We start from the raw sequence: 17,978 nt of genomic DNA, 5'->3' as shown, positions 1-17,978 counted from the left end.
ATTTTCTCTAAGTTTAAGGAACAAATTTACTTTTTGTTTCCTTATCTAAATATAATTTACAATAGTTTATTTTGCATTTTCTTATAGTATTAAAGTATCATTTCTTTAGAAAATACAAGTTTCTTATCTACTCTCACATTTTATGAGAAAAGAAAGAGAAATGTTTATATTAAAATAATGTATAGGAAAGCTTTTTCAGTTCTCTACACATTGAAAAACATTGTAACTATTCACAGGTATATGTTAAATTTAGGAAACTGATATGGGTGAATTTTTTGAGATTTTATCTAAATATAGGGAATGAAATGAGTTATAGAGTATTTGCTATATAATTTTTGCAAAATTATCAAAAGTGGTCCATGTGGTTTTTCTATTAGTCCTTCCGTCTATATTCTATCCAAAAATTTAACGGTTCGCTATGTTAAAGCCATTTAGCGTCTGCTGCATGTCTCTCATGCCACGCCATTGTTACCATGTCAACATTACTTAAAAAAATAAAAGGAATATGGAAAAAGAAATATATAATCTGTAGATTTACATAGCTCTATTTTCTATGTATCAAGAATTCAATTAGAAAAGACAATACCAGGTAGAGTCAATAAGTGTTTTGGACTTTTAATTGACATATTTTTTGGGCTTATAAAATCTCACTCCTTTAAAATTTTCGAGGCGGGCCAACTCTAAAGCAAATAAAAGATATTTGATGCTAAAATTACAATGTTCTAATATCAACCCTTGTAGTCCAAATCTTCTGATAAATTTTTCCGTTTCAAAATAAGTTAAGGATATGTTTAGTACACTTAAATGATGATTACTTAGGAATAAGAATTGGTGTTACTAAGAATACAAGAAGTTATAATGGAATGAAAATTTATATTCCTTCATTTGAGGGTTAAATACTAAATACCTGAATTTTGTTGCTTTATTTTTTTTTTCTTTTAAGGTTTGATTTTTATTATAGGAGGTCATTGTAGTTTTGATAATAGACCAAATTAGTCCTTGTTAGTTGACTTAATGGAAGTCCATGTGGACCAATCAAATGTTGACATGTGGCACCTACCTAATTTTTTTTTAAATTAAAAAATTTATATATTTTTTTTTTTTAAAAAAAATTGCGGGTGGCCGAGCCACCTCTTTGGCCACCACCCCCATCCGGCCAGTTGGCCACCCCCAATTTTTTTTTTTTTTTTTTTTTTTATAAAAATATATATATATATATATATATATATATATATATATTTTTTTTTTTAATTAAAAAAAATTAAGTAGGTGCTACGTATTAATATTTGATTGGTCAATGTGGACTTCCGTTAAGTCAACTAACGGTCAACTGACAGATGACTAATTTGTTCTATTATCAAAATCACAAAGACCTTCTGTGGTAAAACTCAAACCCTATGAGAGAAAAAATAAAGCAACAAAATCTCATGGGGTATTTAGTAGTTAACCCTTCATTTGATAACAACACAAAAATTACTAAATTTCTTCATTGAAATTGAATTAAATTTTTTTAAATATCCTAATTCTAAAATTCCCCAAAGAAAAAAAAAAAAAAAAAATTCCCCATCCGCGGCCAACCACCAAGGGTGGTCGCATCACCCTAAAACCCCATGGCTGACCACCCAGGGATAATGATTTTTTTAAAAAAATGTAAATGTTATTCCATTCCTAAAGAACATATATTCTTTATTTTAGGAAAATAGCTATTTTAATTTATGGGAATAATAATATGCAACTACATAACAAAATAGATATTATTATTCAATTCCTGAGTACCAAACATCATGTTTTTTTAAAAAAACTGTTTTATATAATCGCTATTTTTTCATACTGCAAGTTTTGAAATGGCATAAACGAAAGGAACCCTAAAATGCAGTGGTTATATTAGAAATAGAAGAGAGTGCCAGGACTTAATTACAAATATGAAGAAGAAAAAGTATATTCGCCAGGCACAACGCACATAAGCGGACCGCCTATCACTTTCTATTTTGGCGAACACCAATATCTGGTGGCCCTAGAAAATTGGATGACAAACGTGAAACTCGGAGATCACGCGAACATACCAACCAGGGGGGTTTCGTTAGACCGACAGAGACCAAACTACCCCCACTAACGGCCAAAAAATCTATGCCACAACTAATTTTAGGTTTACTTGTGTCTGATTATTAAAATTATTATTAAATTTGTGTTTAATTATTATTAAATTTTAATTAAAAAATAATTTTAATAATTACATATTCTTAATAACACACAAGCAAAATATAAGTATTACTCTAATTTTCCGTATCAAAGTTAAGATAGGGTTAAAATTGTTGGAGAAAACTAATGATCCATATATAAAGTAAAAACTACAGCGTTTCCACTTGGATGTCACTTTCTCGTGGCTCTTCTAGGGTTTTATTGCATTTAGCCGCCAACGAAATCTCTGGATCCTGTCGTTTCTTGACCTCTCAGACGACCGCGAAATCAGAGAGGGAAGGTTAGGGAGAGAGGGATAGAGAGGCGCGTGTCTCCCACCTAACTCCCGAAGATTCAGCTAAATTCCCCCCTTGTTGTGAGAGCCCTACCTGGAATATAAGACCAGAGGTTTGGGTTCTAGGGCTTATCTTTTCGAATTTGAATGTACAGAAACGGTGAGTTCCGCAACCTATCAACTTCTCTGTTTTCTTTGCGCTGGATTTCCTTTTTTTATGGTCAGTATTGCTGTGAAGAATAATTATTGGGTTTGGTTGTTCTTACTATATCAGTGATAATAGTGATGGCAATAAATATAATCAATGATGTGAGCATAGCTATGGCCGATATCTGTCTTAGTTGTTACTTTTAGATATTTGTATAATTATTTTGCTGTGCTTCCTTGTTTAGGATTGTTTTACTTGAACTTAAGGTTATTTCCCTTTTCAGGATTCTGAATCACTGTGATATAGTGAAGGGGGAGGAGGGATTTTATTGTTAAGTAATTTAAACGTAGATGTTCTGAGAGTTATGAGATTTCCTTTTGTATATAGTGATGAAAATAGTGTTCTTTGCAATAGAGGGGTTGAAGTGAAATTGTTTTGCTTAAGAGGGTAAAATGCCATCGACTTCCTTTTCGAAACTGAGAACTGCCATCCAGAGGTCGCTTGGAGTGCAAGAAGGTAGGCTCCAGGACTCGGTTGATGTGGTAATTGGGCAAGGGAAATCGTTGTTTGGCAGTTCTAGGTTGTTCCATTCTTTATCATCGTCCGCTCCTACGGACCTGCACGTTTTGTTACGACCTGGAACTGTATTTGCTGCAAGATCGGAGTTGGTTAGCCGAAGGAGGAATATATCTGTTGTTGGAGCACTTTCGCGTACTCTGTCTATTCCATCTGTATCTGGGCCTTCCTTTCAGATCTGTGCGTACCACATTGATTGCGTGCTTGCTGAACCTGGGAACTTTATAGTCAGCCGCAAGTTTCAGAATAAACCTATGGCTGCTTCTGGTTCCAGAGCTGTATTGAGTGAATGTTCGTTAGATATTTTAACTTCAAGGCATAAGCACCTTCCAATACCGACGAGTAGTGCCAGTACCTTTTATGCCAACAGAAGTTCCGAGAGTTGCAGCAAAGCTAGCATGAGTTTGAAAAACCATGAGCAACCCCGCGACAATGCGATTTATGGATATTTCATGTATAATGCTGCAAAGAGGTGGTGCAATTCTCACCCATTCATAGGGTCAGGACCAAGAGATTTTCATAGCACATCATCCACATGTTTATCTGCTGGGACTGCTCCTGATGTGACCTTTGATAATTCTGCTCGGGAGGAACAGCTTGCAAATTCTACAGATTCATCTGAACAGTATGTTCTCTGACACAGTTTCTGTTATTCTCTTGGTGACTTATTTATGAGACCTTTATTCCATTATTTATTTACGAGATATGATTTTCTTGATGTTTGAAGTAGGTGTCACCTGAAATGTCCGTATAGCACATGAATAGACTGAACCTAGGTTGCCTCCACACATTGTGAGTCACAATCTTATGCCACAGGCTGTTTTTTTCCTATCGTGTCCTTATGATGCAATAAGTATCCTTTCAGAAGATAGTGATGTTAATTGGTTTGTGACCTGGAGGGATCTAGTTCAGTGCCAGGTTAACATAAGGTGGGTGGGGCTAGTGTTGCCCTTATTAAAAAAATTTGAAGCTGATCACCTATGTTGGATTATGATGGTTGCTTGGAGGGTTTAAGCTTCCTCATGCTTTCTCTCAAAACTATTTGTTTACACAGTAGTGATATTCTTCGTTTCTCTCTCTTAGATGCAAGCACTAGTTGCGCTGCACTTTTGACCTACAAATTACATTTTCATTGTCATCATTCTGGTTGTAATTTTTGCTTTCATTATTTGTCCTTAGGTTCATGGTGTAATTGAAATGGTCTCTCTCTCTCTCTCTCTCTCTCACCTTTTGTGGAAAGAACTAGTTTAAAGCTACTATTATACTGTTCATTGCAACAAATCTTAATGTTACTCCTTTTAAGTACAAATAAAATTCTTAAAATTGTGGCAGCTTTTCTTTTCTTTTCTTTGCCTCTTTATTGTTTTAAAAAAATTTTAAATATTTTTTGAACCTAAAGTGGGAGAGATTTGTACAGGATTGTGGTGAAAATATTTCATCATGATTTTGTTAACATGGTTAGGTAGCGCGATCAAGTACTAGCATTTACATCTAGCATGTTGCCTGGCTTTGATTGCAGGAATACCTTGGCAGGCAAAACCCTGAAACTACTTTCAGGTTCATGCTATCTGCCTCATCCCGATAAGGAAGAAACTGGTGGGGAGGATGCACACTTTATTTGTGTTGATGAACAAGCCATAGGGGTGGCAGACGGTGTTGGTGGCTGGGCAGACCTTGGTGTTGATTCTGGAATGTATTCACGGGAACTCATGTCTCATTCAGTAACTGCTATTAAAGAGGAGCCCAAGGGTTCAATTGATCCTGCTAGGGTCTTGGAGAAAGCTCACTCAAGCACAAAAGCCAAAGGTTCCTCAACGGCATGCATCATAGCACTCACAGGCGAGGTATGCTTCTTCCATTATGGGCATACCTTCATGCCTATCTCAAGTTTTGTGCCATTTGCCTAGAAAGGGCGACTATTGAATTTATCATTTTAAGAAATAGCGTAACTATTGCCTGACTGGTTAGAGATATATTGGAAATTCTATTTTTTCTTATAATGGTATCCGTCAGATCTGTTTATGCTCCCCCCAACTGCAGTTCCTTTTAGGATTTTTGCTGCTGATTCATATCTCAATGCATGGTGATGATAATCTTACTTTATGAAATAATTCCAGGATTTGTTCTAATGTTGTTTTCGGAACAAAACTTATGGAAATGTGTTGAGGAAGTAACATCATAATTTACTATAAAACATATATACTAATGAGCTTTGATGTTGGCAGGAGTGACTTGACTTGAGGTGTCTAAGTGGATTGTAACACCTAATCAAGTTCAAGATTCATTATCTTGATTTATTTGGAGAGCTGGTTTCATTCTATAAGTGACATAGGATAGATGTTATAACCTGCTTTCTATTTCTTGGGTTAGGCTAAACCATAATTACTGGGTTTATGACAGTAAAAGAAAGGTTAAGGTTTGTTGATTGATTTTTGTATGAGCTATGCTCGACTTTAAAGAACAAAAAGGGTTAAGTTTCGAGAATCTTGGTTGAAGGAACCTTTGGACTGCAACAAATATAAGCGTATCAAGGGTGGTTTTGGTGAGTCACCTGATCGCTAGATAGGAAATAATTTTGGAGGTTTAGGGTTTTAAAGGGTGTAAAGCTAGGGATATGGTTGTGGTTGTCTTTGATCAAGAAAGGACAACCAATGGATCTGAACAGTATCTGTGAGCAGTAATGGTCCGGCAGAGAAGAAGAAAAGTTCATATAAACTCAATCAAAGCACTCATAACCTTCATAACTAAAGCCTAATGAAACATAATGCATCGGTACTAACAGACATTAGACTCTTCCTTGTTCTGATGGGATTTTGACTAATAAATGATGTTAAAAACCAAAAAATAAAGGCCTCATGACTGAAGTAGACTCTCTAAACTAATTATATCATACCTATGGCTGCCTATTAGATCTAGCAGCCAGCATTGGCAATTCTAAGTCAAAATTACCCAAAACCTTTTGACTTACAATCTTAGGACAAGTTAATTTTTTAATCCAAAATCGGACTGTAAAGTCTTTATAGATGTTATGAGGCCTATGGCCTTAGGATTAGGCTGCCAGATTTGTTTTTATATGGTTTGCTTCAATGCCATCAATCAATACTGGAAGGTTTGAGTGACTGCATGTCCTCCCCTGGTTAAGAGGAAGTGCATCATATCTCTTGGTACTTGAGGAAGTGAATGACTTGTGTATTTTTGGACGACTTTTTACTGCATGACTCTGTATACGTGTTTAATCTTTTGGTGTTTTACTTCTCTGAAACAAGATTTTGGGAGTCTTTTGTTTTTGTTATGCTAACTGGCTGGCAACAAAAATTTATGCTTGGCTTGTCATTCCAGGCCCAGGGCATTCATGCAGTTAACTTAGGGGACAGTGGCTTTATGGTGGTCCGAGAAGGATGCACCATCTTTCGATCCCCTGTGCAGCAGCATGATTTTAACTTCACGTATCAACTGGAAAGTGGAAGTAACGGCGATTTACCTAGCTCTGGTCAGGTATGTGCCTATTACTCATTTTCTCCTCACTTCTTGCAAATTCCTTTTATGAAGGAACTTAATTATAGTTCGAATTGGTATCTTGTTTCCTTTATATATTTTATGGGAATGGATGTCTTGGTCAGGGATGGGTAAACCTTTCCTCCTTTAGGGAACAGATTTGTTTCATTATAACTGTTAAGGATGTGTTATAGTGCCCTCTAATTATGGTGAATTTATTAATGGTTTCCCATTTTTTTGAAGTAACTCATGATTGTTGGGCACTAGAAGTCTATAAGTACTATGTTCAATTTTCAGATTTGGTTGTAGAACTCTATTTCGTAAAACAAAGGTGCTAAGCAGAGAATAAAAATGGATCCATCAATTTGTAATTTAAGTTGGTTGATTATTGAATTGTGTTAATAAGACAAGTGGGCTTTGTTTGATTTAGGTTTTTACGGTTCCAGTTGCTCCGGGAGATGCCATAATTGCTGGCACAGATGGACTGTTTGACAACTTATACAACAATGAGATTACTGCAGTCGTGGTTCATGCCATGAGAGCTGGCTTAGGGCCTCAGGTGACAGCTCAGAAGATAGCAGCACTTGCACGTCAACGAGCACAGGATAAAGACCGGCAAACACCTTTTTCCACTGCTGCTCAAGATGCTGGGTTCCGCTATTATGGTGGCAAGCTTGATGACATCACTGTTGTTGTTTCATATATCACGAGTTCTAGCGATGTATGAGTCTCTCTCTCTTGTGTATATACTATTCTATATTTCTTTTTCATATTTCATTGAGTCGGGCTTTTTTAGAATCGAAATAGCATTTCTTGGTTTGAGTTGGTATATGCTTAATTTTATTCTCTGTTACAGCGCCTCACCCTGTCTACTCATGCTTTTTGTTCCCTATGTCTTTGGTAGTCCAACAGTGTGGCTCTTAGGATCACTTTGTTGGAGGGAGAAGAGATAGGGGGCGATTGCCATGCATATGTTTATTTTCACAATGAGTGCTAGGAGTGCAATTATTTCTACTAGCGCTTTACAAACTGATGTGGCACCTGTCACGTCAGTCACAAAATGTAGACTGTCACTTAGCAGTTCACATGATACTTATCGTGTTTACAAACTATTGGGTAGTTTACATGATATTTACCACATTAATTACTAAAATATGGATTGCCATGGGGTTATAGTAAAAGTTAATCTGCAAGACCATTAGAGCTTGGGAATTTGGCTGATCTTGACTTATTTGTTTACAATCAATGGAAGAATTCTTTTATCTTAACAAAATTTTCAGAATCGTATCTTAGTTGTCTTGTTTAATTTACAAAAACCAGGTGAGCTAGGAATATAAATGTTTGGCTTACTTGAATGGCGGGCAGCGTTACCCTTATTAAATCAGTCAGCTCGGCTCACTCAACCACCACCCCCGATCAAGATGTGGGTGAACCAAAACCTTCTTTGAACCGTTTGTCCTGTTGACTGCCCAAAGAATTTGGTGGACTGGGGGTCTGGGCTTGAAACGAGTGCAGCCGAACTGCAGTTTTAGCTAAAAAGTGGTGTCTTCCAACGGAGGGGAAGACTCAAAAAGCCTCATGATTCTGCTTTTAACCACCTTGTCAAAATGGAAAACTCGTTTTCCACCTACCTTTCAGAAAGGTCTCACCCAAACAAGTTGGCCATGGACTCATCTGTCTCTTTCCTATCTCATCTTTCTCGGGAAAAATGTTCAGACTAATGAGCGCACATTCCTAGCCTTCGGAACCAGATTTGGATATTCAGCAATTTGGGGGAGTCTATTGTGAGAGAGAGCTCATATTGAACCCACATGTCTAAATAAAATGTTGAGTAACTTGGGTTGTCCAGCCACTTATTTGGGACGTCGACTAGTGTCGTTCCTCGGTAATGGCCTGGTCTAATCTCATTTGGTCAAAAACATACTTTTACTCAAAACAACTAACAAACAATTTAAAATACAAAATATGTTTCAAAACGTAGATTCAATTAAAAAATGTTCTCATCTTTATATTACATCAAAATAATTTTTAAACCAAAACATAGATTAAAAAATCTCTTTCATAACTTCATTGGTCGTTTTGAAAGGGACGTTCTGTTAGGACGAAACACAGTTTTGTAATGCGTTTAATTAATTTGTAAAACACTCAAAAAAATAATATTATTTCCCCTCATGTAATTAATCTTAGGTCTCTCACAAACAAATGACCTTTATGCAAAAGAAAAATCACTACATTTTTTTTTCCAAGACAAAAACATTAACAAATAATTTAAAGGATTAAGTACTTTTTGCCCTTATGGTTTAACAACTTTATTTTTGAAAAAATTACACTTTACTCCCCAAAGTTTGGGGCGATTTGCAATTTGACTTCTAAAGTTTCAATTTTGGTAATCCACCCCCCAAAGTTTCAAATTTTTGCAATTCAACTAATATTATCCCAAAATTTTCATATTGCCCCCAATTTTTATTTTTTATTATTTTTTTAAAAAATACAAACAAAAAAACAAATTTTGGGGGTGCAAAAATGGTCAGATAGCCAAAGGAGTGGCCGAATTTTTTTTTTATCAAAAATAAAAAAATTATGGGCAATATGAGAAGTTTTGGATATAATTGATCAAATTGCAAAAATTTGGAACTTTGGGGGGTGGATTGCCAAAATTGAAACTTTGAAGGGGTAAAATATAATTTGTTCTTTATTTTTACGCACTTGAGTTTTAATTTATATTACAAATGGTATCCCACTTATTGATCAAAACGGAGTTAGCACTCCTGACTAACTTGCGTCAAAAAACTGACGGAAGTTCACATCAACCTAATAAAAAGCTAACACATGGCAAGTAGTAGTATTAAAAATTATATATATATATATATATATATATATATATATATATATATATATATATATAAGCAATTTTTTAAAAAAGAAAAAAGAAAACACAAGAATCGGCCACCCCTTTGAGCAAAAATAAGGTGGCCAGCCACCCAATGACCAGCGAAACCACCCCTTAGGCTGGATCAGGATTCCCAGCAATGGGAGAAAAATTGCCCATCTGTTTTTTTTGAAATCTTGACCTTTCAATGTTATCCAAAGGTCTACAAGTCGCCATGTGTCCCACTAATTATAAAATAATAAACTATTATTTATCTTTTAAAAAGAAAATGTAAAACAAAATATTAAGATATTATTTACTTTCTGCGGCTAGCAACGCCACGGGTGCGGCGGCCAATCCTGTGGACTATATGTCGTTAGAGGAGTATCAGCTTCAGCTTTAGCTGGCCATGGCGATCATGCCATCAAAATCGGAGTTCCAAGACGATCCGGAGAAGGATCAGATCGGCACCGCAACGCTGTTGAGCTTGGGCGGTCATCGGATCGATTCGACGAGGGATAAGGACGAGCTCACGGCGGAGGCGCTATCGAGATTAAATTCGGTGAAGTTTTTGGTATTGACTATAGTGACTGATCTTGAATTGGGGTTTTTTGCTGGGTTTCTTGGATTTTCCTTGGAATCAAAGGATTTTTCAAGCAAACTATAGTTTTGGTTTGATGGTTTTCCTGGCTAGGAGTTCTGTTGCCATCAAGATCTCCGGCCCTGAGTTGCAATAATGGAAGAACTGAAATACCCACAAACAGAATGGCAAGAGCCCTTGGACCAATGCTCTTCCTCTTGGTCTCTGCATTTCTTGTGCAGGTATAGAAGAAAATGAATTGGGAAGAAGGAAAGCGTGATTAGTATATGGGAGAGTGTAAAAAGCAAGAGCCTTGAGGGTGGCAGAACCACCCCCTGGGGCCATGGGGGCGGCCATCCCATGGTTCAGCTGGGGTGGCCGGCCACCCCATAAGGCAAAACGGGGTCGCATATGTTTTTATAATTTTATTTTATTATTTTATATTTACTTTTTAAAATTTAAATAATATTTTATTATTTTATAATTAATTATAGACCTTTAGATATCATTGAGGGGCCAAGATTTAAGAAAAAACTGATTGGCAATTTTTCTTTCATTGCCGGAATCCTGGTCCCCATAGGCTTGCGTTTTTTTTTGTCACATCAGGAATTGAAGAGAAATGAGAATAAAATTGCTGACAACTGGGTTATACAATATAAGTTGCTTCTAGACTTCTAGTTCTAGTTCTAGGTTACTCACCACCTATTACACTATAGAGAAGAGAGGGTTTCACACGCACTTCCAAAAAGCCCATCAATATCCACCAATTTAACTTGCTTAATTACTTTCTTTTCAGCTACATCAAAAAAGAAGAGTGTATTTTCACAAACACAAACATGTATGAACTTCATCGATCGTTAGCTTTTTTGTTTCAACTTTCGACACAATGGGAAGGGACGAGTATACTCTAGCTAGGCTCTAGCAGTGTCTGTAAATTGTCAGCCTGTCTAATCATGCATATATATCGGAAATTGCAAACTTTGAGACAATTACTGTAACCAAACAAGCTTTTGCACTGGAGACAAACATTTTTCATTCTATATATAATTCGAAAATCAAGACATAAATGATAAAATTAACAGTTATTGAATCGAAAATCCTCCTTTCCCCTAATGCAGATATATTTCTATCTCAGCTCCCATGCCATAATAAAGAAGAGTTTTCATTCATAAGGCTCTGGTTTATGCTAACATAGTATATATGCAAGGATAATCAATTATTTTCAAAGTTGGGATCTCGATCAATTCTAACTATACCATCAATTAAAATTCCACCATGAATAAACATTTAAATTTTTAAAGTAATATTAAATTTTGATTCAGCAAAAAATTAAATTTCTGAGGTAAAAATTCCAACTACCAAATTAGAACAACAAACAATTAAACGAAGAACGAACAAAAGAATAGTTAAACTCACCACCCAAAGGAAATCTACCATGCATGGGGATATAGAGTTGTAGTGATCACAACTCAATGACAATTTTCATGAGTTACAAAGCAAATAATACACTCACCATTCAATGAAAAAATAGCCTAGACATCCAGAACACTCACAAGAAGAAAACTCTTTGTCAACAAAAGTCAAAAGACTTAAAATTTCTATTTCCTCAGGCTTAAATGAAAAAAATAACACAAAGCATGTCTTTATATAGGCTAAAAAAATAATACAAAGATTGAACAAATTCACTGACCTTAATTATAACAAGTAATATATATTGATGTTGAAATATCATACACTAAGGCAACCATGGTACACGAAATGATCGCATCCCACAAGCCATAAATGTTCGATCACACACTTTTATTGGAGGTTTTGATGCTATATATATAGTATAGCATAAGGAGAAAAATATTACAGACACTGGACAGCTAAAATCAAATCAGTAACTACGTACTACCATTGCATCCTCTCTTGTAGATTTGGCTGAATAGGCTGCACACGGAAAGCAAAAGGAATTTGAGAAATATTATAGTCCCTCACCCTCTGCTCATAATCATCTTCCATTTCTCTGCTTGCTGCTTCCATGGCCATCTCCTGCTGATGCTGTAGTACAGGCTTGGGAATCTTAGTCACGGTTAGCACTAGTAGAGTTAATTAATAATCATTAGAAGTGTAAGGCGTCCCATGTACACATGAAAGTACACGAGTGAAAGCCACTTAGCTAGTAGTAGCTAGGGGCAAAAAGAACTAATCATTAAGATAACTTCTAGCTGTATCACTTTTTCTTTTCTTATTTATTTTTAGAGTTTTATTTAGAGCAATGTGCAGCTAGCTCGATGCCAAGTTTCTTTACATGATCCTCACCCATGTTAATGTTTGAGTTTAATAGATCGAAGTTGATCACCACAAGTGCACAATTCTTGGAGGCATGCTCACAAAACTCACGATCTTCCCCTCTCCATTCACACAAAATGCCTATTTCTATATATACTAATATACATGCACGTAAATGCAAGCACGGCACATTTAAGCATAACATTTACATACAACATGAAGACTTGCACATATCATATATTTCATGCACTAACATTCGCATATACATGCTTGTCTACAGTTGCGCATGTTAGAATGAGAGGATAATGAGGATATACCAGAGTGAAATTAAGGCACTTATTCTCCTCCTCCAAGAAATTGTCCTGAGGAATGTCCACACAGAAATGTTTGAGGTCAGGCAAAGAGCAAATCTTTCAGATACTTAGGAAGATCGACAAGTTCTTTTTGCTTAAAGAAACAATATTTGCCAATAAGTTATATGCTATAATCCTATCATTCAAATGGGATATGATATAAAATAAAATGCACATGCACTATACATGGTTGGATCTACACGTACTTTTTTCTTAGCCATCCTCCAGTAGTCCATCTGCAACAACAAAAAGGGTAGAGAGTAGAGAGAGTTAATTAAACCTTCAATAATCAAATAAATAATTACTATTTTGGTACTAACCTGCCTCTCGCGGATACTGCTGAGGCCATTTTCAAGGGCAACCTCAAGGAGCATGAGCTCTTTATGGTTCAAAGATGTGATATCCTCCCCCTTCATGTGCCTGTAATATACTTCAACATGAGAGAGAGAGAGAGAGAGAGAGAGAGAGGCAAAGAAAAGAAACCAAATAACCTACCTGAGTTCAATCTGCAGGCTGTCATTCTCTTTCTTGATTCTATCAATTTCGTTGCTGAGGTTCTGTGAGTTTATCATGGTTGGAAACCCTAACAATTAGTTTATCTCAGCAGCCAAAAGAAGAAGTAAATATACAAATCCATAAAGTGTCTAGACTTTAATTAGCAGATCGTTTCTTCAAAAGAAAGAAAAAAATGAAAATCTAATAGCAGATCTGTTATGGAAGCTGCAGTTTAATTACTAGGCTTCTTCTAGTCATGAAGAAACCATCAGACAAAGATAGATCTACATATATAATATTATATTTATTTTCTTATACCTAGCTACTATCCATTTAGTTTTCAATATTTGCAAGGAAAAGGAAGGGAGGGAATAATGCTTTTATTTCCAGATCTGTTCATGGATATATGTTACACTTCATCTAGTTTTAGTCTTCTTTCTCAATGAAAAACAATACAATATTTAGAAAGAAAGAGAAAGGGACTTACAGATCCCATTTGTAGATCTGTACATATATAGAATTTATAGTTCATGTTTCTTAACATCTTTTTAGCAAAAAAAACATTTCATAGAAAGAGTTGAAGAATACCATAGATGATCAGAGAAGAGAGAGAGAGAGAGAGAGAGAGAGAGAGAGAATCAACAGCTACCTCATGCTTGGCATCCCACAATTTCTGCCCAGACCGCTTGTGGTACATCTCCAAGATGTCAATCAGCCTTCACCATCACACAGAGAGAGAGAGAGAGAGAGAGAGAGAGAGATTTGTAAAAAATAAAATAATTTTTTTTTTTAAAAAAAAAAATCTTCCTTTTTGCCAGGAAAACAAAAGAGAGAGTTCATATACGTACGTAGTTGAAGGGCTGCAGTATTCCACCATATTTCCATTGCTGGCAAAGATAACAAGCGAAACTTTAGCATCACAGAGAACGCTGATCTCCTTAGCCTTCTTCAGGATCCCACTCTTCCTCTTTGTGAAGGTCACATTCCTGTTGCTTGAGTTCTCTATTCTCTTTATCTCAATCTTGCCCCTCCCCATCTCTCAAAACCCTCTTCTTCTTCTTCTTCTTCTTCTTCTTCTTCTTTGCTTGTGAAATGGAAGAAATACAGAATTTAATAATAAAGAGAGAGGAGCGTTTCTAATTGGAGTTGGAGGATAAGAAGCTTTCTGAGTAGCACAGGAGGGGAGGATTTGTTTATCAGTTTATGGGTTGGTGACAAAGCCATGCCAACCCAACTGCTTTTATCTGATGCTGAATTATTATTATTATTATTTTTTTGTTAGAACTGATGCTGAATTATTATTCGTCTTCCATCTTACCCATTGGTCTCTTTTCTCTCTTTCTCCCTCTCTCTCTCTCTCTCTCTCTCCCTTTAACTACGTGACTGATATTAGTTTGATGGTTTTTTAGGGTTTCAGTTAATTTAAAATCTGTGACTGATAAGCTTCATCAACTTCTAGGGCGTCAAGTGGGAACTAAGACTAGGACTAGGTTGTTTTTGACACGTAAAATGAGGGATGTACGTGCATGTCGTATTCTGTGATGGTCTTGTCTGGCGTTTGATTGATGGATAAGAATCTGGTATCATCATTATATCTAAACCATCCGATTAAAATACATCAATTTTAAGAGAACAAAAACAAAACATAAATCTCATGTGAACATTACTATTTACTAAGGTGAATAAATACAAAAACTTGGGCTGTCCAAAAGAGAAGTTTGTGGACTTCATCTAATAATTAAGGGTACAAATATGTGGAAAATGTCAGGTGGTGGTGGTAGCGGCTCAATAAGCTAAATTGTGAGAAAAAAAAGTTTACATTTCTATCAATCTTAGTAGTAGTCTAGTTATATATTGTTACCGTGCACAACAATGATAAATAATATAAAATCGAAAAGAGAGATTAAGAGAGAGTCGACACTATCAAAAGAACTGAGGAGCTTAAGTATGTTAGATAAATTATTAGTGTCAATAATTTGCTCATATTTCCTTCATATTCTCCTATAAATTCAATAGATCAACCATTAGATTTGTAATGCTTATCATTGACTTATGTGATATCCACATAAATTCACAAATCTAATGGTTAATTTGTAAGATGAGATGGAGAAAATATAAAAAAGTATTGAGACCAATCATTTTTATATCAAAAGGAAATAATGGAAGCAATTCTCCAATTGTTAGTGAGGTGAAACTTTGGAGGCTAAATTAAAATGATTAATAATGAGTCTCCCTAATCATAAGACTCAACATTAGAAAATTGAGAGGAGAAGCCCCCACTCTAAAAAGGAGAAGAAAAATAAGGAAGGAATGGCATATAGTTTGGAGCATTGAGGGGGTCATAATTGAACTCACTTATATTAAGCTACTCATGCCTTAAACGTATCTATAAGCTTCAATTAAAACGCGTTAGATTGTTAGGAATGGACAAAAATTTGTTACAAACGGATTCGTAATAAATTCATACAAACTCACATAATAAAGTGGCATGAGCTATAAAAAATATGCGAGAAGCACATTGTATTAAAAAATAAAAATAAAAAGTATTTGCTTCTCGCATGTTAAATGACATATATCACTTTATTAGATGTGTTTGTATGCATTAGTTACAAACTAGTTTATAGCAAATTTTTGTCCATTAGAAATTAGGATTAATAACGAGGGGTAGTAGTGGATTAAACCCCATACCTTAAGATATGCAATTTTTTTTTTTTTTAGCAATAAATTAGCTACTCATTAAATTACAACACCTGCTTTTACTTAATAATATTTAAATTTTGACCTAAAAGCCATTTTCCTTAAACAAAAAGGCCTGAATTTTATTTATAATAATTCACCAAAAGGCTGAAAATTACTTCTTCTTCTTTTTGGGGTGCTTTTACATTAAAAATAATTAACAGTGAAAGTATCAATTTGATTATTAGAGGGTACTCGCTCCATCAACATTCTCCATTATAGCTAATTTTTTTTAAAAAAATATTATCTACTTTACTTTTTTACTTTTTCATACATATTCCAATAGACTCAACTATTTTCTCTACTTTCTTTAAATATTATTTCTCATTCTTCTTTTTATTATATATATATATTTTTTCCATCAGTCATATTTTCAAACATTCATATTTTCCAATGGCCATATATTTTTTTCAATGGTCATATTTTTCCAACGGTTATATTATCTCAATATAAATAAGACGATTTCCTCTCTAATTTGATTCTACCTTCTGGGAAGTTTTTTACCATTATTCTCTCTAGCTCTTCTCTGGCTAGACAGCCTAGACTAGAGGCCGATTGGGTGATTGAAAAATTGAAAAATATTATTTTAATAAAATAGGAAAGAGATTTAGAAGGCAGGTTTTGAAAAGTGGTTTGTTAAGGTAAAAAAAAGTAGGTTTTAGGTAACCATTTTAGATAAACCACTATGAATGCTCATACTATCTATTTGTTCTTCCCATTATCTCTTTGTTTTAGCAACTTTACAATCCAAACATGGTATTGTAAATTGGCCAGACCAGCGGCTACATCCCTTTTGTGTACCATAACTTAAAGGAAGTCATGTACATGTATTTGAGAACTGCCTAAACAAGCTAGGTTGTCACTTTTTTTTTTTTTCCCAAATATATATATATATATATATACAAGAGAAGGGCTTCACCAAAGAGACCGGAGAATATAGGAAAGCTTCATACTTTACGTACAATCTCAATCTATCTAAGTTATACATAAAGGTTGCTTGTAGTTCTAGTTTACTCACCTATATATTCGTCTATTTACACAAGAGAGAAGAGAGGGTTTCATTTCATACGCACTTGCTAAAGCCCTTCAATATCCACCAATTTAACGTGCTTTCTTTTCAACAACAGATCAACAATGATGAAAAGTGTATTTTTCACAAACAAAAACATATATGTATTATGAACTTCATGGTTAGCTTTTTCCGGTTGACCACAGTAGAAAGGGACAAGTATCCGAGAGTGTCAGTTAATTGTCAATCTGTCTAATCATGCATATCAGAAATTGCAAACTTTCAGGCAATTTACTGTACCAAAACATACATTTGCACTCTAGACATATTAGATTGACAGTACTACTTTGAAAACTGAAGTTGGTGACTCTCTCTGATTCAAACTTGTGTGTTCATCATTTCAACTATTTAATTATGAAATGCTACTTCAATCAGGCGCAAATGTACATGCACCAGACCAGAGGGATTATGCAGCATTCTATTGTTCAAACAACTCATATAATAAGATGCTCATCTTTGGGAATGGACGACTCGCTTCCCAACCTCGACAAAGTGAACCAAGAGAGAAGAAACAAAAGAAGCAAATTAATGAACCAATTGGTTGACTTTTATGACTTATTGAAAGAGATTTTTGGCCGGAAAAAACATAACATCCGTTTGTGCTATATGGGTATTACCTGGACATGAAAGTGCAACACGTCTCGAAGATGCAAAACGAAAAGTATTCAAGGGGTACGAAATCTTTTTTGTTTTTGCTCAACTCGAGGGTAGAATGCCCTATTAGCCACAAAACCATATATCAATCTAATCCTCCATGCAAGATTCAATCTGCTGATTAAGGTAAGGGATAATTCTAGTACTCTCAAACTAAAATTAGTGGCACCCATTGGCCATTGGGTCGGAGAAATTAATTAGAACTTTATTATCCAACCAAACTGACCCCATTGGCCTTATGCTCGATGAAGCCAGC

At 35.2% G+C, this 17,978-nt stretch overlaps 2 protein-coding genes across 2 annotated transcripts; one reads left to right on the top strand and one right to left on the bottom strand.

The window, feature by feature from the left end:
- The first annotated feature begins 2,371 nt into the window (after positions 1 to 2,371).
- On the top strand, positions 2,372 to 7,540 carry LOC132184156 (Protein phosphatase 2C family protein). The gene is made up of 5 exons (XM_059597669.2): positions 2,372 to 2,633; positions 2,905 to 3,822; positions 4,717 to 5,041; positions 6,537 to 6,692; positions 7,123 to 7,540. Exons 2-5 carry the CDS (start codon positions 3,074 to 3,076, stop codon positions 7,417 to 7,419), a joined length of 1,527 nt encoding a protein of 508 aa, XP_059453652.2. The 5' UTR covers positions 2,372 to 2,633; positions 2,905 to 3,073; the 3' UTR covers positions 7,420 to 7,540.
- A 4,465-nt stretch (positions 7,541 to 12,005) lies between these two features.
- On the bottom strand, positions 12,006 to 14,299 carry LOC132184531 (agamous-like MADS-box protein MADS9). The gene is made up of 7 exons (XM_059598203.2): positions 14,112 to 14,299; positions 13,913 to 13,979; positions 13,264 to 13,325; positions 13,089 to 13,188; positions 12,975 to 13,004; positions 12,733 to 12,777; positions 12,006 to 12,184 (listed from the first exon to the last, which is right to left on the bottom strand). The coding sequence occupies exons 1-7, from the start codon at positions 14,297 to 14,299 to the stop codon at positions 12,035 to 12,037; spliced, it is 642 nt and encodes a 213-aa protein (XP_059454186.2). The 3' UTR covers positions 12,006 to 12,034.
- Positions 14,300 to 17,978: the final 3,679 nt, after the last annotated feature.

The sequence above is a fragment of the Corylus avellana genome, chromosome 7, assembly GCF_965113065.1.
Source record: "Corylus avellana chromosome 7, dhCorAvel1.hap1.2, whole genome shotgun sequence".
In the NCBI taxonomy this organism is placed as follows: Eukaryota; Viridiplantae; Streptophyta; class Magnoliopsida; order Fagales; family Betulaceae; genus Corylus; species Corylus avellana.
Note: the sequence above shows the minus strand (reverse complement) of the source record. Positions and strands in the feature narration are given on the sequence as shown.